The sequence below is a fragment of the Aspergillus neoniger genome (genome assembly GCF_003184625.1).
Source record: "Aspergillus neoniger CBS 115656 unplaced genomic scaffold BO87scaffold_56, whole genome shotgun sequence".
NCBI classification, from domain to species: Eukaryota; Fungi; Ascomycota; class Eurotiomycetes; order Eurotiales; family Aspergillaceae; genus Aspergillus; species Aspergillus neoniger.
This window is the reverse complement of record NW_020291184.1, coordinates 128,888-148,224: the sequence shown is the minus strand read 5'-3', so window position 1 is coordinate 148,224 and position 19,337 is coordinate 128,888. Positions and strand designations below refer to the sequence as shown.

The 19,337-nt window shown below is 53.8% G+C and overlaps 9 protein-coding genes across 9 annotated transcripts; 7 read left to right on the top strand and 2 right to left on the bottom strand.

The window, feature by feature from the left end:
* The first annotated feature begins 660 nt into the window (after nucleotides 1-660).
* On the top strand, nucleotides 661-2,290 carry BO87DRAFT_200741 (uncharacterized protein). The gene is made up of 3 exons (XM_025618546.1): nucleotides 661-1,044; nucleotides 1,111-2,027; nucleotides 2,103-2,290. The coding sequence occupies exons 1-3, from the start codon at nucleotides 807-809 to the stop codon at nucleotides 2,247-2,249; spliced, it is 1,302 nt and encodes a 433-aa protein (XP_025474471.1). The 5' UTR covers nucleotides 661-806; the 3' UTR covers nucleotides 2,250-2,290.
* Nucleotides 2,291-3,054: 764 nt separating this feature from the next.
* Nucleotides 3,055-5,036, top strand: BO87DRAFT_200744 (putative MFS monosaccharide transporter). Its single transcript, XM_025618547.1, has 4 exons — nucleotides 3,055-3,276; nucleotides 3,339-3,446; nucleotides 3,506-4,046; nucleotides 4,101-5,036. The coding sequence occupies exons 1-4, from the start codon at nucleotides 3,180-3,182 to the stop codon at nucleotides 4,951-4,953; spliced, it is 1,599 nt and encodes a 532-aa protein (XP_025474470.1). The 5' UTR covers nucleotides 3,055-3,179; the 3' UTR covers nucleotides 4,954-5,036.
* A 1,007-nt stretch (nucleotides 5,037-6,043) lies between these two features.
* On the top strand, nucleotides 6,044-8,686 carry BO87DRAFT_200423 (C6 zinc finger domain protein). Its single transcript, XM_025618545.1, has 3 exons — nucleotides 6,044-6,092; nucleotides 6,157-6,780; nucleotides 6,831-8,686. The coding sequence occupies exons 2-3, from the start codon at nucleotides 6,172-6,174 to the stop codon at nucleotides 8,526-8,528; spliced, it is 2,307 nt and encodes a 768-aa protein (XP_025474469.1). The 5' UTR covers nucleotides 6,044-6,092; nucleotides 6,157-6,171; the 3' UTR covers nucleotides 8,529-8,686.
* A 19-nt stretch (nucleotides 8,687-8,705) lies between these two features.
* Nucleotides 8,706-10,530, bottom strand: erg8 (phosphomevalonate kinase). Its single transcript, XM_025620870.1, has 3 exons — nucleotides 10,199-10,530; nucleotides 10,013-10,136; nucleotides 8,706-9,961 (listed from the first exon to the last, which is right to left on the bottom strand). Exons 1-3 carry the CDS (start codon nucleotides 10,359-10,361, stop codon nucleotides 8,857-8,859), a joined length of 1,392 nt encoding a protein of 463 aa, XP_025474468.1. The 5' UTR covers nucleotides 10,362-10,530; the 3' UTR covers nucleotides 8,706-8,856.
* Nucleotides 10,531-10,645: 115 nt separating this feature from the next.
* On the bottom strand, nucleotides 10,646-11,086 carry BO87DRAFT_380928 (uncharacterized protein). Its single transcript, XM_025624406.1, has 2 exons — nucleotides 10,751-11,086; nucleotides 10,646-10,687 (listed from the first exon to the last, which is right to left on the bottom strand). The coding sequence occupies exons 1-2, from the start codon at nucleotides 10,941-10,943 to the stop codon at nucleotides 10,662-10,664; spliced, it is 219 nt and encodes a 72-aa protein (XP_025474467.1). The 5' UTR covers nucleotides 10,944-11,086; the 3' UTR covers nucleotides 10,646-10,661.
* Nucleotides 11,087-11,279: 193 nt separating this feature from the next.
* BO87DRAFT_401781 (uncharacterized protein) lies at nucleotides 11,280-12,001 on the top strand (the record flags this gene model as incomplete). Its single annotated transcript, XM_025625636.1, has 4 exons — nucleotides 11,280-11,332; nucleotides 11,448-11,468; nucleotides 11,529-11,682; nucleotides 11,804-12,001. The coding sequence occupies 4 exons, from the start codon at nucleotides 11,280-11,282 to the stop codon at nucleotides 11,999-12,001; spliced, it is 426 nt and encodes a 141-aa protein (XP_025474466.1).
* An 847-nt stretch (nucleotides 12,002-12,848) lies between these two features.
* On the top strand, nucleotides 12,849-16,676 carry BO87DRAFT_463405 (pentatricopeptide repeat protein; the record flags this gene model as incomplete). The annotated part of the gene is made up of 1 exon (XM_025629232.1): nucleotides 12,849-16,676. One exon carries the CDS (start codon nucleotides 12,849-12,851, stop codon nucleotides 16,674-16,676), a length of 3,828 nt encoding a protein of 1,275 aa, XP_025474465.1.
* A 446-nt stretch (nucleotides 16,677-17,122) lies between these two features.
* BO87DRAFT_380924 (pyridoxamine-phosphate oxidase PDX3) lies at nucleotides 17,123-18,562 on the top strand. The gene is made up of 2 exons (XM_025624405.1): nucleotides 17,123-17,412; nucleotides 17,463-18,562. Exons 1-2 carry the CDS (start codon nucleotides 17,349-17,351, stop codon nucleotides 18,506-18,508), a joined length of 1,110 nt encoding a protein of 369 aa, XP_025474464.1. The 5' UTR covers nucleotides 17,123-17,348; the 3' UTR covers nucleotides 18,509-18,562.
* Nucleotides 18,563-18,697: 135 nt separating this feature from the next.
* BO87DRAFT_369965 (uncharacterized protein) lies at nucleotides 18,698-19,330 on the top strand (the record flags this gene model as incomplete). Its single annotated transcript, XM_025622011.1, has 2 exons — nucleotides 18,698-18,932; nucleotides 18,994-19,330. Exons 1-2 carry the CDS (start codon nucleotides 18,781-18,783, stop codon nucleotides 19,328-19,330), a joined length of 489 nt encoding a protein of 162 aa, XP_025474463.1. The 5' UTR covers nucleotides 18,698-18,780.
* Nucleotides 19,331-19,337: the final 7 nt, after the last annotated feature.

Sequence of the window (19,337 nt, the reverse complement as noted above, 5' to 3'; positions counted from 1 at the left end):
CATGTTTGCTCGACCCATTACCCATAGGTATCCGACTTAACCAGCAGTTTTATCCCGTCTAGACTATCTCTCTGCTATTGTTATTCTGAAACTTGGGTGCTAATTCGAGAACAGCCCGGCGATCCGTCGTCTCCTGATTGCCTAGGATTCTTGAAGATGCCAGGTCACCAAGAACATGTCCACGTGGACGAACAATCACCATGCCATGGTCCAGGATTCAGACATGGCTTTATGCCTCGCATTTGCAACTAGCATTTGGTGGACTCGAATAGCGGTATCCATGGTATCTTTCCTGCCATGTTCTCGCCCGGTGACCGGCCTTGACAGTGTGACATCATTCTTGCCTGGATGTGCGTCAATGGTGTCCACGGCGCACGCCCAACAAAGACTCGTCTGAACTTGACCCGACATTTTGACCGTGAAGAAAAGAGGGGCGTCGTGAGGCTGGAAGGTAAATCATTCAAGTCCGGTTTAACCTCGAGGGGTAGCCTACCCCTCTGAAGCATTCCTCTCACCGAGGCATCCCTGAAAAGGTTTAGTTAACTGGATTGGGATAGAGAACAAGTAGACAGCAACCCTTGCTGTCACACAACCCGGACCTGATACGGATATGCAGTGGCCCAGACCCAAAACTTCCCTGATGTAATTAGCTGTTTACGAAGCATGATCTGGATTTAAGTCATATGGCCACCCTACTGCAGGCCTGATTCCATATAAATGGCCCTTGCCCCGTCACCCTAATCCTCAAACAGCGCCCCCTAACTCACTTATGCTGATCACCCGGGAAGCCTTAATCTTTCCTAGAGATGCTTCGACAGTCCCTCTCAATCGCAAAAAAGGCGACTCAGAAGCTCTACACTCATGATGACTCCAGTGACCTGAGCCTGGACTTGAACATCACAGAACCAGCGGTATTTGTGCCTACGTTTACGAACAAGCCGGCTGTCCTTCGGGGTACCTGCCAGTTAAGATTGAAAAACAATCTGACGGTAAAAAGGTTGACTGTGAATTTTCGTGGGACTAGTCGTGTGACATGGCCGCATGGTGAGGCTAACGTCTTGCTTGTAGGACCATCTGTCTTCGAAACTAATCCATGACGATCTCTCGCAGGGCTTCATGACACCCAGACCGTGACAGATAGCACGTTGACCTTGGTTAGCCCACAGGCCTCGGAACCCGCACTTCCCTGCTATTCAAGCGCCCTGTCCGAGGGAAGAAAGTCCACATGGCATAGGGATAAACGCAAGCTGCGGAATGCAACTCCGTCCACGTTATGTATGGACGGAACACACGGAAAGGCAGCAGGGCCAAAATATCAACGTCTACCCGCTGGAACACATACGTACGAATTTGAGATGGTGTTACACTCTCATCTACCAGAATCAATCGAGATTCGACAATCCCATGTCCAGTACCGGGTTCGCGCGTGCGTCGAGTGCCCGGGTTTTCTGAAGCGAAGCTTTGCAAAAAAGCAGGCTATTGCTACGGTTCACTGTCCAGCTGAAGACGACGTGGAAGACGCTGAACCAGCATACATTGCGCGGGCTTGGAAAGGGCTGCTTCAATGTGGAATCCTCGTTTCGAGGCGAGGCGCTCCCCTCGGTGACCGGCTGCCTGTTACAGTATCCCTTACGGAATCGAGGAAATCCGAGTTCCGGGGCCTGCAGGTTTTTCTCTCGGAGAACGTCCAATATCACCAAAAAGATGGACTTGCATGCTGCCCGGGTCCTTTTAGACGCGTTATATTATATGAAAAAGTGGAGAAAACCGGACCCACTATGTCGCTCCACCGGGCCGAGAATGTTGATGATGAGCGGCCAGAATCGGCTGCGAAGGATGACGGAGCACTTGCGAAGTTGGTCGGGGATCCCGAGATACCAAGTGGACTAGAGGCTGCGGAAGAGGAGACTGTGATGGACCTTACCTTGCAACTTCCAGATTGCCATTTACATTGTGTATCGACTGGAACGCAAGGCATGCACTATGACACCAAGTACAAGAATGTGAGGGTGAGCCACTGGCTGGAGGTAAGGCCACAAAACTTGGGAGAATGACTCGAAACGGAAAACAAAAGGAAAATCAAACTAACGAAGAGCGTGCAGTTTGTTTTTATGGTGTCCCCGAGGGATAATACCCTCGGTTCAAGCAGCGAGCGCATTGTGCAAAAAGTGGCGAAGGTTCCACTCGCACTTCGGTCCTGCTATGCTCAGCATACCAATGCTTCTCTGCCAGCGTATGGTGATGCCTAGGAATTCCGCTGTGGCCGATAGGTTCGGTTCGTCCACACACAAACGACTACGACCAGCAGCAGTACCACACCACCACCCTCCATCATCTCCACCCTCTCCGCCCAGGAATGATTATAAAGATAAGCATTAATAAAAATGGGGTAGGCCGCTGGTCGTACCACTGGACCGAATGCCGCGGGAGGTAGGGAAAGCTTCGGTGGCACCGTCGATTGGCGACCGTTCCCGGTGGCGATCTCCAGCCGTGTTCAAGCCTACCCGCGGCCGTGGCCTGCATCACAGTCTACCGAGATCCACCTTCCGTCTGTGAGTGGATGATTGAAAACTCTTCAGAGAGGTTAAACGCTTCCAGGGACAAGGGAGGCCCATTATGTCCAGAAGACCCACGCTAAACCTGCCCTTGCACGGGCCTTGCCTCCACTAAGTGGGGATCTAGTGAACCCTGTGTGGGCCATCCGGTTTATCAGGCGCCATGAAGTTGCATCACTCGCTGCGCTTTCCGACGATCATCCACTTCGGAATGCATCATCCCCACATCATCGCGCAACCTGCCCCGAAACCATCGTGCTGCTCACCGAAGATCCTGTCGTGGACAGTTGGCGGTTGCCCATTCGCACCACTGGCCTGTGATGTCAGTCGCAGGTCCATACCCATGGGTGAATCCGCTGATGTGGAGGGCTAAGACGCTTCCAATCTTTCCCCGTGGGTGTGCCCCCCTCTGGGACGGCTCAAGTTGCGCTCCACTGTCGGTGGCCGCATGCGGTTTTCCATTCTTTTAAGTCTGCTACATCTGCCAGTTCGTTTCCTCTCCGCTGTCGCCTTTTCTCGATCACTCTTCCTCCTTTTCCCTCTTTCCCCATCTCCTCTTCCTACCCCAGTTCCCCGGATTTCGTGCGCAGTCCCAGCGCTGTTTGGTTTGATCGATTCGGCATCATGGCGCCCCCAAAGTACGCCGGCATGTCTGGCCGGAAACTATCCCTGTTTCTATCAGGCATTGCTACGATGGGGTTTCTGCTCTTCGGTTACGATCGTAAGTTGTCGATCCCAGTATGTAACCATGCAAGGGTAAGCTACTAACCACTATCACTCTAGAGGGTGTAATGTCTGGTATTATCTCGGACGCCGCGTTCAATAATGTCTTCACGGCTACCAGGAACGACAATGTCATGCAGGCCACTGTCACTGCTGTCTACGAAGTTGGTCAGTAAATGTCACATCGGCATAAAATGTATGTCAAGTCACTAATCCTTGCCTTGCAGGCTGCCTCGTCGGTGCTGTCTTCGCTTTGATCTTCGGTGAAACATTGGGTCGCCGTCTTATGGTCATCTCAGGCGCTTGGGTGATGATCATCGGTGTCATCATCCAGGTTACCGCCATGCCAGGCCATATCCCCCTGCTACAGTTCATCTTCGGTCGTGTTATCACTGGTATCGGCAACGGCATGAACACCTCGACTATCCCCACTTATCAAGCCGAGTGTTCTAAGACGACCAATCGTGGTCTCTTGATCTGTATTGAGGGTGGTATTATCGCCATTGGAACAGCGATCGCTTATTGGATTGACTTCGGTGCCCACTACGGCCCGCCTGATCTCGTCTGGCGCTTCCCCATCGCATTCCAGATCTTCTTCGGTATCTTGATCATTGTCGGCATGACGTATCTTCCAGACTCTCCTCGATACTTGATCGCCCACGGCAAGGTTGAGGAAGGCACCCGGGTTCTTGCTGCGCTGGCAGATGCAGAAATTGATGACCCTCATGTTCAGTTGGAGAAGCAGCTGACGCTCGACTCGATCAGAGCGTAAGTTCTTTCGATATAAGATCTGATGGCTAGCAAAACTGACATTGTATTTAGGTCCGGTTCCTCCAATGCTAGTTTCCGTGATCTGCTCACCGGTGGTCCTTCCCAACATTTCCGCCGGATGATTGTAGGATCATCTTCCCAGTTCTTCCAGCAGATTTCAGGATGCAATGCTGTCATCTACTATCTTCCCGTGCTGCTGGAACAGTCTATCGGACAATCTCACGACTTTGCCCTTCTGATTGGCGGTGTGAACATGATCTGTTACGCTATCTTCGCCACCTTCTCTTGGTTCTTCATTGAGAAGATTGGTCGGCGTAAGCTGTTCCTCGGAGGCAGCTATGGTCAATGTGCTGCTATGGTTATTGTTTTCGGATGCTTGATTCCCGGTGATTCCGAGAGCGCTAAGGGAGCTGTCTTTGGCTTCTTCCTTTACATGTGTGTCTTCGGTGCCACCTGGCTTCCCCTGCCTTGGCTCTACCCGGCCGAGATCTCTCCTCTCAAGACCAGATCCAAAGCGAATGCTGTGTCTACTTGCAGCAACTGGCTATTCAACTTCACAGTTGTCATGATCACTCCTGTCATGGTCCAGCACATTGGTTGGGGTACCTACCTCTTCTTCGCCGCTTGGAACGGTCTCTTCATTCCCGTCATTTGGTTCTTCTACCCGGAAACTGCCGGTCGCAGTCTGGAAGAGATCGATTTGATCTTCGCCAAGGGTTATGTTGAGAACATGAGCTACGTCCGGGCATCGAAGGAACTGCCCAAGCTCACCGACGAAGAGATCGAGGCCAAGGCCGCTGAATACGGAATTCTTGGCGACGAGGAGAAGGCTGAGGAGAGAATCGCCGAGAAGGATCCTCCTGCGTCTGCTGAGTTCTCTCAGTTCCAGCCTACCCAGCTGTAAAGGGTGTATACCACGCATTATCACTTCCATTACTTGGTCTTTGAAAATTTTTTTTTCGCATGATGATATGCTTTGGACATGAGTTTTATACCATTTTGTTTTGATTTTTCTACCGAGCCGTTGCAGGACAACCAAGCTTACGCGTGTATTACCTGGCACTTGGTACTTATTGTGGCTCTCTAAAAAGATTCTTGGCTATGGTCCAAGGGGAGGGAAGAGGAAGCACTTGTTCATAATTTACGCGTGGTTGTTGAGCAGCCTCGAGATGTATTATGGTCATCTGCGTGTAGATGTTATGTCCGATAGAGAGATCTATAGATCTCTGTTTGCTCTTGGCAGTTTGATACCTTTTGATTGCTAAATGAACAATCAAACCATGTCTTTGACAATATGCAAAATCCATACAATTATTAGGGTAACAATGTATATCATTGAACAACGATCCCAAATTATTGCAAAGCATCTATTACCAGAAACCTAAATTATCAAGTCTATCAGAAGACTAGCGGCAGGACCCATGGATCAAAAGCAAACATACCTGTAGTAGTCCGGGCACTAATGTTCTAACCTGCAGATCTGAACTCTAAATTCATCCTCCGCTAGCGCCATCCAGTTCAATAACCAATAGCTCACTCAAGCCACATTGGATTGTGGATTCTGAGGACGGACATGCCATTGACTGCATGCATGATCTATTTAGCCCTACGGTTCAATAGTGTGCATGAGGGAACATACCAGAACAACTTCTTGGAGACGAAGTAGACACCAGTTCCGACAATGGCAACCTTGGCGAACCGCCCGAAGCCTCGAGCACCATGACCCCGAGCATAGAGATGGCGAGCGTAGTTCTGATTAAAATAGGGAGTTGGTGAACGCATATTCGATGTGATCCATAAAGGTAACAATAGTCTTTTTAGGCGATAGTAAGCCAGTCTATGTCCCCATGGTGGAATGATTGATTTATACTTGGTGAAGTTCGGGGTTCGAGAATCCTTCGCGGGCTCGGCCTCGGTCTTTAGCGCTGGGAAGACCGAGTTCTCGGCTTTTGACTTCAGTCAGCCTCACCATGAACATCACCACCATCACATAATCACTATCTCAGCTCCTGTGAGCAAGCTAGTTTAGGCAATTGGCATTCTGTGTGTATAATTTTGGTCCTATTAACCCTGTTATCTATGGTATGTCCAGACTAACACCATCCAGCTGCATACGGCATCCATGACCGATACCGAACCTCGCAAACGTCGCCGGCCCGCTAAATCGTGTGAGCAATGCCGCCAACGCAAGGTTCGCTGTGACCGCAATGTACCCTGTGGGCCTTGCATGCGAGCTCGCTCATCTTTGGGTTGCTCTTATCGTCGGGTTAGTCGTTCTCCGTCACCGACTGATCACCAAGCATCTCCCCTTATCTCGCATGAGCCGCAGCGCAATGCACGGGGCTACCCGCTGCCATCTGGGATGCCAGATGGCTCAACGGCGTCCCTGGACGAAACGCCACACATTGGACCTCAATGCGGTAGCAAGGAATGCATCTCGTCGCAGCTAGGATCAACGATTCGTGACCTCCAGCTTCGTTTACAGCGTCTGGAGGAACAATTAACCAGCCCGGACATAGCACGGCCATCGGCCCCAGAACCTGATATCCAGCAGGCACTTCGAGAGCTGTGCGACAAGGTCCAGAGCCTGGAGCAGCGGTTACTATGTACGCAATCAAGCCAAGCACCGAAAGGAGAACTGGCCATTGCTGCAGCACCTCCTCGACTGCACTCCAGTTCCAAGAAGATGAAGCTGTTCGGGCCAACTCATTACATGCACACGATGGATAAGGTGCGAGCCCTGTCTCCATGAAGAATCGGATGAAGACTGACTATCCGTAGCTCCAGCTCGTAGGCTCACTGGAAACTCGGGGTCCCCAGCCACTATGCCCCGAGCTCAAGGCAGAACTAACTGCTCAAATCAAGGAGCTTCATCATCTCCGTGGATCAGCCAAGGCAGCACAGAGTCCCCGGTTGAACAACCCTGTGCCAGACTTGCTCTCCACCATCCCAACCAGATCGGTGTGCGATGAGCTAGTGCAATGCTACCTGCGAACATTCGAAAGCATCTATCGCATCGTGCACATACCATCCTTCAATAAAGAATACCAGCAATTCTGGGATCACCCTCCAGCAACACCCACCCCCTTCCTCATGAAGCTGGCATTGATCCTCGCCATCGGCACAACCTTCCACCCACAACGAGGCAAAGCCGGCAAAGAATACGATACGCGACTCATCCAAACCTGGATCTACGCCGCCCAATGGTGGCTCACAGGCCCAACCGAAAAGAACACCTTCAACCTGGACGGCCTCCAGATCTTCTGCCTGCTCCTCCTCGCCCGCCAACTGGGATCACCAGGCCCATCTCTATACCTCTCCGCCGCCTCCCTCCTACAGACGGCCACAGCCATGGGCCTGCACCGAGACTCAGCCCACTTCCCATCTCTCTCCCCATTCCAATCCGAAATGCGAGCCCGTCTCTGGGCCACCGTCCTCGAACTAACCCTCCAGTCCTCACTCGACTCCGCCTCCCCCATCCCAATCCCATACTTCGACACCAAGCCCCCATCCAACCTCAACGACACCGACATCCACCCAGACCTCAAGCACCTCCCAACCCCTCATTCCAAAACCACTCACACAGACACATCCCTCCAGCTCCTCCTCCACGACTCCTTCACCCTCCGCGCCGAAACCATCCACCTCATCCACAGCCCCGACACAATCCCCTACCAAAAGGCCCTCGACCTCACCACCAAACTCCGCACCACCTGCCATACTATCACCACCACTACCACTACATCTACACAATCATTCCACCACTCCCACCTCCTCACAACCCTAACCCGCTACATCCTCCACCTACACCTCCCCTTCGCCCGCGCCGCCCACACAACCCCCCAATACCACTATTCCCGCAAACTATGTCTCGAATCCGCCTTCACAATCGCCTCGTTCGCCCTAACCACCACCACCTCCTCCTCTTCCACTCCCCTAGACGACTTCCCCCTCCTAACCCTCACAGCCCGCGGTCCCCTCCGCGGCCCCCTAAACCTCGATATAATCTGCACATTGGCGCTCGAACTCATCACCCAGATAGAGGAGGCCCCGAACATCACAAATACCCCCAATAACAGTAGTAATAGTCCCTTAAGAGTGCTAGCATCAACAATAAGAGCCCCCATCCTACACACCCTCGAGAACCTCGCCCTGCAGAGCGCACACGTCCTGAAAATGCATGGGAAGTCGCCGGCGCTGAAACGGTATATTATCTCTCAGGCGCTGGTGGCGCAGATTAGAGCTTTGGAAGGTGGTTCTGGTGCTGGGGATGTGCAGGGGGTGGTATATGAGGCTGTTAGGAGGTGTTTGGGGGATGGGGTGGGGATGTTGAGGGGGATGGAAAAGGAGGATAAGAATGCGGAGGGGTTGGGGGTGGTTGTCACGCCGGATAGTGGTGGTGCTGGTGCTGGTGCTGGGGGGTTGGATGAGATGGGAGAGGGTTTGGGGATTGGGATGGGATTGGTAAGTATTTTTTGAGTTTGGGTTGTTGTTTCTGGATTGAGGCTAATTGTTGGTTTCATGTAGGATGATCTTGAAGGGTGGGATTTGGCGAGTTTTTTGTATGCGCCTGGATTGATGGATTTGGGGGGTTGGTAGTAGGTAGATGATAAGGATGATAACATGATCATGGATGAAGGTTGGAATAATCCTGATGGTAAACTTGTGATAAGATTAATGAGTGTATGGAAGGAATAATTGTCTCTATTATTAAGGCATGTGATAGTGATATTCTCGCTTATGCATGGTCATGTTCATGCTAACAATGCACTCGTGGTAATGTAGTATACCTCAGATCTGTAGAGGGCTAGAACCACCCTACATACTGGTCCAACGACTCATTCTGCACACCGGCAGAACCATGGCGCACCCCGAGAAGGCGGACATTTCCGATCTTGCCCCCAAAGTCATCTTCCAGTTTGCTCTCCCACGTCTCAAAGAGCTGAGTCAAACGCTGGATGACATCCGCCTTGTCCTCGATGAGCACGGCCAGGGCATCGTACCCACCGGCGCCGGGGACGACTCCGCCGACAACACCCTCGATGCTGGTGATGGCATCAAGCAGCTCGGTTTGCACCTTGGGCTCGATGGGAACGCCGGCCTTCTGGGTCATGGTGCGGATGAGGTCCCGAGAGCGTTCGATAAGACGACGAGTATCGTCAAAGCCGTTCGGGGTTTCCACATCTGTGTTCTGCGATAGCTGCTTCAGCTCCAAGCACAGTCGCTCGTTGTTGGACTGAAGTGCCTGCCATAGCATCAGGGACTCTTCCGGGTTCTGCTTGCGCCATTCCAAGACCTTCCGGACCATAGACGGGGTCTGAGAGCCGCACTCCACATCACACAGAACCATCTGCATTCCCCGGGGAAGCTCCATGCCGAAATCCAGGCACTCCGTATCCCAAGAATGCTTGGGGTCAGCGTCTTCGACGATGGCAAACAAGCGCTCCTCGAAACCTGGTGACCCAACATCCCCCACTGACTCCAAGATGGACGGCGAGAACCGCCGGTACAGGCAGGAACCGTAAATCGCTGCCGCCACGTCAAACCCAGATCCCACTTTGCCTTGTGCTGCACAGTGAGCGGCCTGCGCCAGGTTGTGCAGCTTCTCGCGAGCAGCCCCGAGGTCCTCGGGCTGCAGGGTGCGGTGAATGACCAGAGCGGATACAAAAGCGGTGACCAGGGCTGCAGAGGAACCCAATCCGGTTTTGTGTGCTTCATGAAGGGGAACGCCAAAGTTCACGAATCGTCCCGGAGACTGGAGGCTCGAGATCTTGGAGAAGGCGGTTTCCGAGTAGTAGTCGTTATCGGCAAGGATCGTGATGGAAAGGGAACCGAAGTCTTTCGAGGCGGCCACGTAGCTGATGTACGTCAAGGCGTAGTTGAGAGAGGTTTCGACAAACGGGTTTGCTCGTCTGCTGCAAACTTAGCCCTAGTAGCTCCAAATGCGAGTCTAGGCACCTCACCCGTCGTTCTTCTGTACGACCTTGACCCCACCTCCGTTATCGCAACGCTGGATGCCATACTCCCACACCGCGTCGACAAACTGCGGGGAACGAACGACGATGACGTCCTCACTAGCTTGTTCATCTGCAGCCTCATCTTCAGTTATCTCCGCACCATCCCTGTTTTGTGTTCGAGTCCGGACATACCACTGCGGTGAGATCTTCTCAGTTGCTGAACAACGACATGGATACGAGCGTCGAGGGCGAAGACTGTGCCGGTGTAATCGCGGTCCAGGACTAGGTAGCCGCCGGTGAGAAGGACCTTTCCAGGGGCGGACACCGCCGTTACTGTAGGAGCTTTGTAAGACATGAGGGGGAGCGAGGAGAGTGTGCGGTTCGGGTATCACGAAGGAGTGGGCGCTCTATTCCGTCTGGCACAGGTGAGGAACTAAAGGGGCGAGACGGTTAGTATATAACCCCAACCAAACTGCAAGCGATCAAGTTGAAATGTGATCTTCAAGGAGATAATGTACGCACTGTCAGACCAGTAAGCGTGGTCGGTGAATAATCCAATGGGTTGGCAAATGCGAAGGGCTGCAAAAGCAAATCGGGGCTTGGAACAGTTTGCGAACTCCGTCAATATGGAGGAGCCCCGCTTAGAGGGGAAAGTCTACAAGTCTTGCGGGGAGAGACAACCTGCAAGGAGAAAAAGGATAAGGAAGAGGCCCAGAGCGGATGCATGATGACTGACTGACTGACCTGCGTCTGGTAGCCGAAGATCGGAGATATGTGTAGAGCTGCAGCGGCATCCAGCGTCTGTCAGTTGTGGACTGTTGAGTTGAACTGAATTGGTTTGGTTGACATGTTGATGTGCCACTTTCCACTCATTTCCTTCCAAACAGGCAAACTGTGGCTGGAGCTCTCCAGGTGTGGCTTGACGGGTGGCTGTCATCCAAGCCTGGTCCCGTGATCTGCATCTGATTACTGTTGATAGATTACCCGCCAACTTACTCCGGAGATTTGACTCGAAAATTAGCCCATGGCTATCTCTTCCGTACTTTGTACTCCGGACTGTCGTCATGGAAGATAGCCCTATGCGCTAGAGCAGCAATTGCATCTACGTCAGCGGAAGAGTGACATCCGGTGGTGGCAGTGTAGAGTTAATGCATGGGTGTACTCCGAAGATAACAATCTAACTTCTCTGTACTGTCATCTGATGCCGGAGTGTTTGACAGGCAGCAGCTTCAAAGGATGCAGTTTATCGCGTCACATCTTGCTTTATTAAGTGATGCTGCAGGCTCATCGCGGAGCAAGAGCCATGCTGGGAGCAGGACCGAGAAGGTCAGTGGTAACAGCTCATAATCTGCTCGGTCACGCTCCTCCATCTATCGTCCTCTCTAACACCCGGATTTAAGGTACCCCCTAAATTGACTTCCGTCAACGGACTGTGTACCAGGGGTCCGGGTCCAGAGACCAGGTCAACAGTTCGTATCTGATCAAAGGGACCAATTAGCAGTCTCTTTAATTGAGGCCACAGTGTCTTCCACACGGAGATTAGCCTGGGACCACGCCGTAAATACGTCTGGCGATCTGAGACCACAGGGCAAGGGTCGTCATCCCTTTGGGGGAGAGCCAAACCCAAGACGGAGAGTCGGCCATCCGGGTGTCCGGCGGGCTGTCGGGGTCTGGCAGTCAAACTCCGGGCCCGAAGAAAAAGAGCCGGAACGGAGGGTGACTCACTGAGAGAGGAGCGGGCCGGCCAGACTGGTCCGGACAGTGACAGACAGTGGCAGAAACCCATTCTAATGGCAGAGAATGGCAAATGGCAGATGCCAGGGGAGGATCCAGAAAATGGCGCTCCTGTTCTTCCCTACGGCCCCAGTGTGTCGCGTGCCCCGATTGGGTCTGGCTTACGATCCGGGGCTTGCCGTGAGACCACCTGATCAGCTCCTTTTGGGAATTCCCGCTCATCCTGCGCCTCAGGCAACAACGACGCTTCTCGAAGGCTGACGTTGCTTCTGTTTCTGCCTCTGTTTTCTTGTTTCGTGTGCCTGTGGATGCCGGAGAGAATTTTTCGTAGGATTTTTCTTTACTTTTTCTTACTCATTTTCTTGTTCGTCCATGGCTCATGGTCGTACTCCTTTTTTGACTTTGTAACTACTTAAGACACTGTTCCTTAATTTTCCGTAGGGGCGTTTTTCTTGTTCTTTACCCCCTCTTGACGGATAAACGGACGAAGTCTACAAATTTATAGCCCAGAGTCCCTTCTTCTCGGTTCGACGGTAATACTCAATGTCTTCCCCACATATACTAATTCCCATCACTAATACATTCAAGACCGACAATACAATTAGTATTCCCCTTTCAGCTTGTTGTGAGGGTTCCTCATTCCGCGCCCCAGTGAAAAACTCAATTCTCTGTCTTCCTATTGGTCCACAAAAGTACCTAGTCTCGAAACAGGAAAAGTCGGGATAGGATCGGCGCTAACCCGCTTTAGGCACGCCCGGCGATACAGATCAGCTTTCCGGCGGCTTTGAAATACCCAGCATTTCCCTCCACACGCTCTGCAGCTACTGAATTCTCATCCTCTTGTCACTGAAAGGCTTTTGCCAAATTTCATTTTCCTCCCTTCTATCCCCCTCCCTCCTTTATCCCGCGCGTTCCTTTGGCGACCTGACGTCGTCAAATGAACCTGCATCTTCATTATTATTTTGATTGCAAGGTACGCTTTCCCGTGGCGTCTTCGGACAAAAGGCACACAAAATCCGAACTATCAGAAAATACCACGTGTAGACACAGTCATTGACATTTTCACCAGCATTGCCTCTTCCCTCTGAAGAGGTCACCCGCTAGATAAATGGTCTTCAAGCCGTTTACCCACCTCGCGCGTCAGAGTTTCACCAAAGCCTTTACTCATGGCTATGCTCAATCCGTAGTCGCGGCGTCGCAGTCGTCATACGCGTCGACCACCACATTCAACCAGATTGCCAGTCAACCCGCCGCTAAGCTATCTCGGACGACGCAACTACAAAATGTTTTTCAGCCATCTAGCTCGTCCGGTGCGGGCGCCAAGGCCAGCCAGGGCACTTCGGGCTCCGGCGATTTGGGCTTGGCTGCCTACTATGCTGCCTGGCAGCATGCCCAGCAGACAGGCGACGACAGTGACTGGAAGCAGATGCAACTGAAAAGGAAGGTTGGCTGGAAGCCGTCCTTGAACGAGGATGGCGTCAAATCGAAGGAGTCCGACAACTTGCCCTCGACCGACAACAACTTCCAGAATTCGCCTCATATCACCAAGGCGTCCGCCAACGCAGATGTCAGTGCCAAGGTTGAAGAAGCTGTAGCTCGGGAGATTCAAATACAGGAGGAGCAGGCTCAGGTCGATGAGGCTTCCGAAGCCAAGGAGAACACGGATACGGAAGCTTTCCCTGACTTGCCGCCGGATGTTGCTGCTGTCGCCGATGCCTCCTCCGAGCATTCCCGCCTTGCTTCAGAACACATCACCGATTTGGCATCAGGCAAGAAATACGCTGAAATCCCCGGAGCATTTGCAACGCTTCTGCGGGACGGTCTTACGCCTACGGTCGGTGCCTACAATGCTCTTCTCGAATCGGCCATTCAACTTCATGGCGATACTGCTCAGGCTATCCAGAAGGCCCTGGATGTCTACTCGGACATGCTTCGTCGCAGGGTAGTTCCCGACGAGCAGACCTACCAAACTTTGGTGCAGCTTTTCGTGGTCCGTGCCAACGATGCCATCAAGTCCAAGGGCATGCTGGAGCAGGAGCGTGTTCGCTACGGTGGTATGGAGGAGCCGGGCAAGTTCATGTTGCACTCCAGTGAGCTGGAGCGCGCCATTCTCGCCGAGGATCACTCTTTGGGAATTGCCATGAAGTTGTTTAACACTGCCGCCACGCGTCATGCCGATCTCGTCTTCCCTCTCGACACCTACCGCCATCTGATCAACGCTTGTGCAAAGGAGGGCCAGGTCGAAGACATGATCCGAGTGTATGGGCATATGGAGTCCCACAATGTGACCCCGCACGCTTCGATTTTCCCGTCCATGATTGATGCCTTTGCCTCCACGAAAGATCTGCAGAGTGCTGTGGAATGTTACAACGAATACAAGGGATTGGCGGTTTCGGACGATAACGGAACCTTCTGCATTGTGCAGCGGTTGGATGGTCAGGTGTACGCTGCTCTGGTCCGGGCGTACCTGGTCTGCGGGAAGGAACAGCAAGCTTTGCGATTCCTGGAGCGGATCCAGGCCTCCTTTGAGGAGGTGACTGAGAATCGTGAGGCGCGTCAGCAAGCCTTGGAATCGGCCGTGGTGCAGGATGGGCTGGTGCAGCATGCGCTCACGTCGGGCGAGTACGGGCGGGCGTTGGATCAGGCCAAGACCCGGTTGCGCGATGGAGCCCTCGATCATGCCATGTCCCAGATCTGCATTGCCGCGGCGGATGCGGGTAATCTGCAGACAGCTTCCGAAGCATACGATGCTCTCCCCACCGACATGACCATTCGTCAGAGGCCCGCCGTCTCGATGCTCGCCTTGCATGTACGTCAGGGCAATGTGTCAGCTGCCCGGGCTGTGTGGCTCACCCTGAACACCACCGGTCAGGCAACACCGGACATGGTCCAGCCGACTGCCATGTATGCGGTGGCACTGTTGAAGAGTGGTCAGATCGAGGAAGCCTTGGTTCAAGCTCGCAATATGTTTGCTCGTGTCCGCAACGCTTCCGCCGTCGCTGACAACTCTATTCTGAACCCCATCCGTGAACAGATCAACGAAAGCCTTCATCTCATCGGTCGCGTTCTTGTGCAGACAGCGGCTGTCCTCTCTCCTCAAGCTGCCATGTCTCTCCTGTGGTCGATGATCGAGAACGGAGGCCTGATCTCCCCTGTCGCTGAACATGTCGTCGCCAGCCTTGGTCCCATCGGTATCTCTCAACTGAACGCCCGCGATCTCATGCTTGCCCTCCAGGTTCAGGCTGGCATGCTGCTCAACCACAGCGCTATGTTCGACGTGGCTCACCCCATTCGTTTCTCTCACATGCTCGACATTGCTCTGGCTACCGGGTTGCCCATGGATGCTGCCACTACTCGTGTCGTTGACCAGGCCGTCGGCAAGCTGTTCAACAGCCGGCCGGATATGGTCAAGAGATGGCACGACCACTTGGCTTTGACCTCCAGCCCGTCCTCCTTCATGAGCGGCCGCCACTCTCCCAGCTCGGATGTGTCGACGATGACCCCCATGTCCTCCACCGATGATTCGTTTGACCCTTACGCCTACGCCACCGACTTCCGCGGATCGTCGATGATCTCCGACGAGCTGGAGAGCACCAGTGGCAAGCTGGAGGCTCACCTGAACGACGCTCTTTCTCGGGTCCGCAACATGCGCCGCAACGGCCGTCACCCTCGCTACATCACGTACGCCAAGATGATCACGGCCGCTACCAAGTGCAACCGGGTCGATCTGGCCTACGAGATCCTGAGCATGGCCAGACGCGATGTGCCTCTTCTGCCTCAGTACAGCGCCGTCAAGTACGGCTGGGTTTCGATCCTGGATGCCATGGTGGCGTCGTGCCTGACTCTGGGCGACCGCAGCCAAGCCTCCAAGTTCCACCAGGAGCTTCTCGAACTTGGCTCAGCTCCTTCTGCTAACACCTTCGGTCTCTACATCACCACCCTCAAGGAATCCACCAAGACGTTCGACGAAGCCACCGAGGCCTTGAAGATCTTCCACCGCGCCGTGGCCGAGGGAGTGGAGCCTACGTCGTTCCTGTACAACGCGCTCATCGGTAAGCTGGGCAAGGCCCGCCGGATTGATGACTGCCTGCTGTACTTTGCCGAGATGCGCGCCAACGGAGTCCGTCCGACGAGTGTCACCTATGGAACGATCGTCAACGCCCTCTGCCGGGTCAGCGACGAGCGTTTTGCCGAGGAGATGTTCGAGGAGATGGAGTCCATGCCCAACTACAAGCCGCGCCCGGCCCCGTACAACTCGATGATCCAGTACTTCCTCAACACCAAGCGGGACCGTAGCAAGGTTCTGGCCTACTACGAGCGCATGCTGACCCGGAACATCCAACCCACTATGCACACCTACAAGCTGCTCATCGACGCTCACGCCTCTCTGGAGCCCGTGGACATGCCAGCGGCTGAGAAGGTCCTCGAGACCATCAAGGCTGCTGGCCAGCGACCTGATGCCGTCCACTACGCGTCCCTGATCCACGCCAAGGGATGTGTGATGCACGACATGGAAGCTGCTCACGCTGTGTTCAAGTCTGTTGCGGAGGAGCGCAAGGTGCGGATGCAGCCCTGTCTGTACCAAGCTCTTCTGGAGGCTATGGTGGCCAACCACCAGGTCGCACAGACCGAGGAGATCGTCCGGGACATGGCCCGCCGTGGAGTGGAGATGACTGCCTACATTGCCAACACTCTCATCCACGGATGGGCTACGGAGGGCAGCGTGGCTCAGGCTAAGACGGTGTATGACAGCATCGGCATCGAGAAGCGGGAGCCTAGCACCTACGAAGCGATGACCCGGGCCTTCCTGGCCAACAACGACCGGGAGGGAGCCTCGCGCACCGTGCAGGAGATGCTCTCTCGCGGGTATCCCCCGGCTGTGGCCAGCAAGATCGCCGATCTGGTGGGCACGGGAGCTGCTGTCGCTGCTCTGTAGAGTGTTCTCTTACAGTGTTTTTGCTTTACATCCAACAAAAGTTGCCATCCTTTTTGATTTTCGCGGATTACAAAACCTTATTGACTCAATCACTATCCGGTTTTAATTCACCAGGGCTGGATCCCTGCTTTCGGCTTTTCCAGCCCGATGGTCTCGGCAGAGGCATTTGGGAGGGCAACTTGTGCTGGCTGATTGTTAATGTTGATTTGTTTGAGACTTGCATGCATTTAGCGAACTGGCACAGGCGTTGTGGCAGCATTTGGGACTGGCTTGTATATACCATGATTTGATGTGTTTCGATAGATCCTCTCAGCTCTTTAGTGTCTATATGAATGGACCATAAAATATTTCCAGCATATTTTGCGCAGAGATCTCGATTTATCCATTGTAGATGTAGATGTAGATGTAGATCCATTAGATGGTGACGTTGAGGTGCCGAGCCGGCTGATGGTGTTTTGGCCGCGAATGACTGCTTGACCCCGCCGCCCTCCGCATCGCTTCCTCCCACTTCTTGATCAGCCCATCTTCACTTCTCTGACTGACTCCGGCAATTGAGCATCGCACGACCAGTCGATGCCTCCTTATCGCCTGCGTCTATCTCTTCATCAATCCCTCCGTCAACTACAATCAGTCACCTTGTGTCATCATTACAGCTCCGGCCGTACCTCTACGATGAATCCCGGATCACTGCCCGATGGGCCCAGCCACGAGGCAAAACATCCCAAGAAGCTGATCTGTACGTTTTAGCAGTATAATTCAAGGGATCCTATTACTCACTACATATAGTCGCTCCAGGAGACATCCAGACCACCTCCGATCCCAAAATCACCCCCACCGAGACGCCCGATCCATCCGCTACAGCCATCGGAGTCACAACAGCACCAGCACCCATCTCTCGTCTCGCCGCAGAAGCCCTTCGCTCGAACGCATCGACCCCTGACTCGGTGACTGAAAATGAGATCGTTTCCCACCCTGCCCGCGCTCACCAGTTCGTGAGCAACCCGCCCCTCACGATCTCCCAGATGCACCCGACCAATCCCCTCCACCAATTCCACAACTGGTTCCGCGATCCTCGTCTCCTTCCGTCGTCCGCACCTGAAACCTGCACCCTAGCTACAGCCAGCATGCCCTCGGGCCGTGTGAGCGCCCGTGTCGTATACCTCAAGGAACTGGACGAGCGAGGCTGGGTAGTATACAGTAACTGGGGCAGTCGAGAAGGCAAAGGCGGACAAGTATTCGGCAACCACGCAGACGGCGAGGACACGCTCAGCGCCATGCCCGAGCCAGGCCAGGACGAGTCTCTCCAGGCCGGACTACAGGAGGGCAACAAATGGGCGGCGTTGACATTCTGCTGGTCGAATCTGGAGCGTCAGGTGCGCATTGAGGGTCTTGTCGAGCCGCTCAGTCGCGACGAGAGTGAGATGTACTGGCGTACTCGGGAACGAGGGAGCCAGATCGGAGCATGGGCGAGCTGGCAGAGCAAGGTGCTGTGGTCTATGGAGCCGGAGTTGCTTCTGGATCGGCGGCGCAAGAGCCTCGACCCGACTTCGTGTCCGCAGATGCAGGTCCCCGGGGATGTGGACGCGACGGACATCGATGATGGGCGGGCGCTGCTGGAGAAGCGGGTCAAGGAGATGGAGGAACGCTTTGCGGGGGTCGAGCAGATCCCTCTGCCTCCGTTTTGGGGAGGAGTGCGCTTGGTCCCTGAGTCGGTGGAGTTCTGGCAGGGTCGGCGCAGTCGGTTGCATGACCGATTCCGGTATGTGAGGGTGCATAAAGAGGATGGGGAGGAGGGGGGGTATAGATGGCGGATTCAGAGGTTGTCGCCGTGAGGACACATACTATTTAAACTTATACATGAATAGTATCATTCAAGCTTAATCATAACACTTGACATCTCTACTTAGCTGTTATACTCCGTATACAGTAGCTATCAGCCATATCCGGCAACAGCCAAGACCTCACCTTATCGATAGGAGCGCAACCTCACCTCCCTCCCCAGTTCCCCAGATTAATACCACCGAGGCCTCCTCCATACACTCTATCCTAAACCACCTACACTCCACACCTCTTACAGTTCACACATCAATACAACCGATCCAACATGACCGACCCTCAATCCCCATCCCAATCACCACCCCCAACCCCATCCCCAATACAACAAGAACAACAACAAAAACACCACCAAACCAAATGGCTCCTCCTCGCCCTCTCCAGCGGCGCCTTCGCAGCCCTCAACGGCCTCTTCGCAAAGCTGTAAGCCATTCCCTTTTCCCCTCTTCTCTCACATACACAAAACTAATGAAAACCAATACAGAACAACCGACACCGCAACCACCACCTTCGCCGCACACCTCATCCACCTCTTCACATCCACCTCCAGCCCAGATGACCACCCCATCCTAATCCTCCTCATCCGCGCGCTCTGCTTCGGCCTCAACATCCTCAGCAACATCATCATGTGGGCGTTATTCACGCGCGCCCTGACGGCGGGGTCCTCCACGACGAAGGTGTCGATTACAAACACCGCGGCGAATTTCCTTGTTACGGCTGTGCTAGGTATGGGGGTTTTTGGGGAGAGGGTGGGTGGATGGTGGTGGGTTGGGGCGGGGTTGATGGGCGTGGGGTGTGTTATTGTGGGGAGGAGGGATTGAATTTATT

Coding starts and splice junctions, on each gene's coding strand:
- BO87DRAFT_380924 (XM_025624405.1), top strand. CDS start 17,349: ATGAATCCCGGATCACTGCCCGATGGGCCCAGCCACGAGGCAAAACAT. Junction 17,413..17,462: donor ACATCCCAAGAAGCTGATCT/GTACGTTTTAGC, acceptor CACTACATATAG/TCGCTCCAGGAGACATCCAG.
- BO87DRAFT_200423 (XM_025618545.1), top strand. CDS start 6,172: ATGACCGATACCGAACCTCGCAAACGTCGCCGGCCCGCTAAATCGTGT. Junction 6,781..6,830: donor ACATGCACACGATGGATAAG/GTGCGAGCCCTG, acceptor GACTATCCGTAG/CTCCAGCTCGTAGGCTCACT.
- BO87DRAFT_200741 (XM_025618546.1), top strand. CDS start 807: ATGCTTCGACAGTCCCTCTCAATCGCAAAAAAGGCGACTCAGAAGCTC. Junction 1,045..1,110: donor TCGTGTGACATGGCCGCATG/GTGAGGCTAACG, acceptor GATCTCTCGCAG/GGCTTCATGACACCCAGACC. Junction 2,028..2,102: donor GGGTGAGCCACTGGCTGGAG/GTAAGGCCACAA, acceptor AAGAGCGTGCAG/TTTGTTTTTATGGTGTCCCC.
- erg8 (XM_025620870.1), bottom strand. CDS start 10,361: ATGTCTTACAAAGCTCCTACAGTAACGGCGGTGTCCGCCCCTGGAAAG. Junction 10,137..10,198: donor GAGAAGATCTCACCGCAGTG/GTATGTCCGGAC, acceptor ATGAGGCTGCAG/ATGAACAAGCTAGTGAGGAC. Junction 9,962..10,012: donor GTCGTACAGAAGAACGACGG/GTGAGGTGCCTA, acceptor AGTTTGCAGCAG/ACGAGCAAACCCGTTTGTCG.
- BO87DRAFT_200744 (XM_025618547.1), top strand. CDS start 3,180: ATGGCGCCCCCAAAGTACGCCGGCATGTCTGGCCGGAAACTATCCCTG. Junction 3,447..3,505: donor CACTGCTGTCTACGAAGTTG/GTCAGTAAATGT, acceptor CTTGCCTTGCAG/GCTGCCTCGTCGGTGCTGTC. Junction 4,047..4,100: donor ACGCTCGACTCGATCAGAGC/GTAAGTTCTTTC, acceptor CATTGTATTTAG/GTCCGGTTCCTCCAATGCTA.
- BO87DRAFT_380928 (XM_025624406.1), bottom strand. CDS start 10,943: ATGACAGCCACCCGTCAAGCCACACCTGGAGAGCTCCAGCCACAGTTT. Junction 10,688..10,750: donor TCTTCGGCTACCAGACGCAG/GTCAGTCAGTCA, acceptor TTCTCCTTGCAG/GTTGTCTCTCCCCGCAAGAC.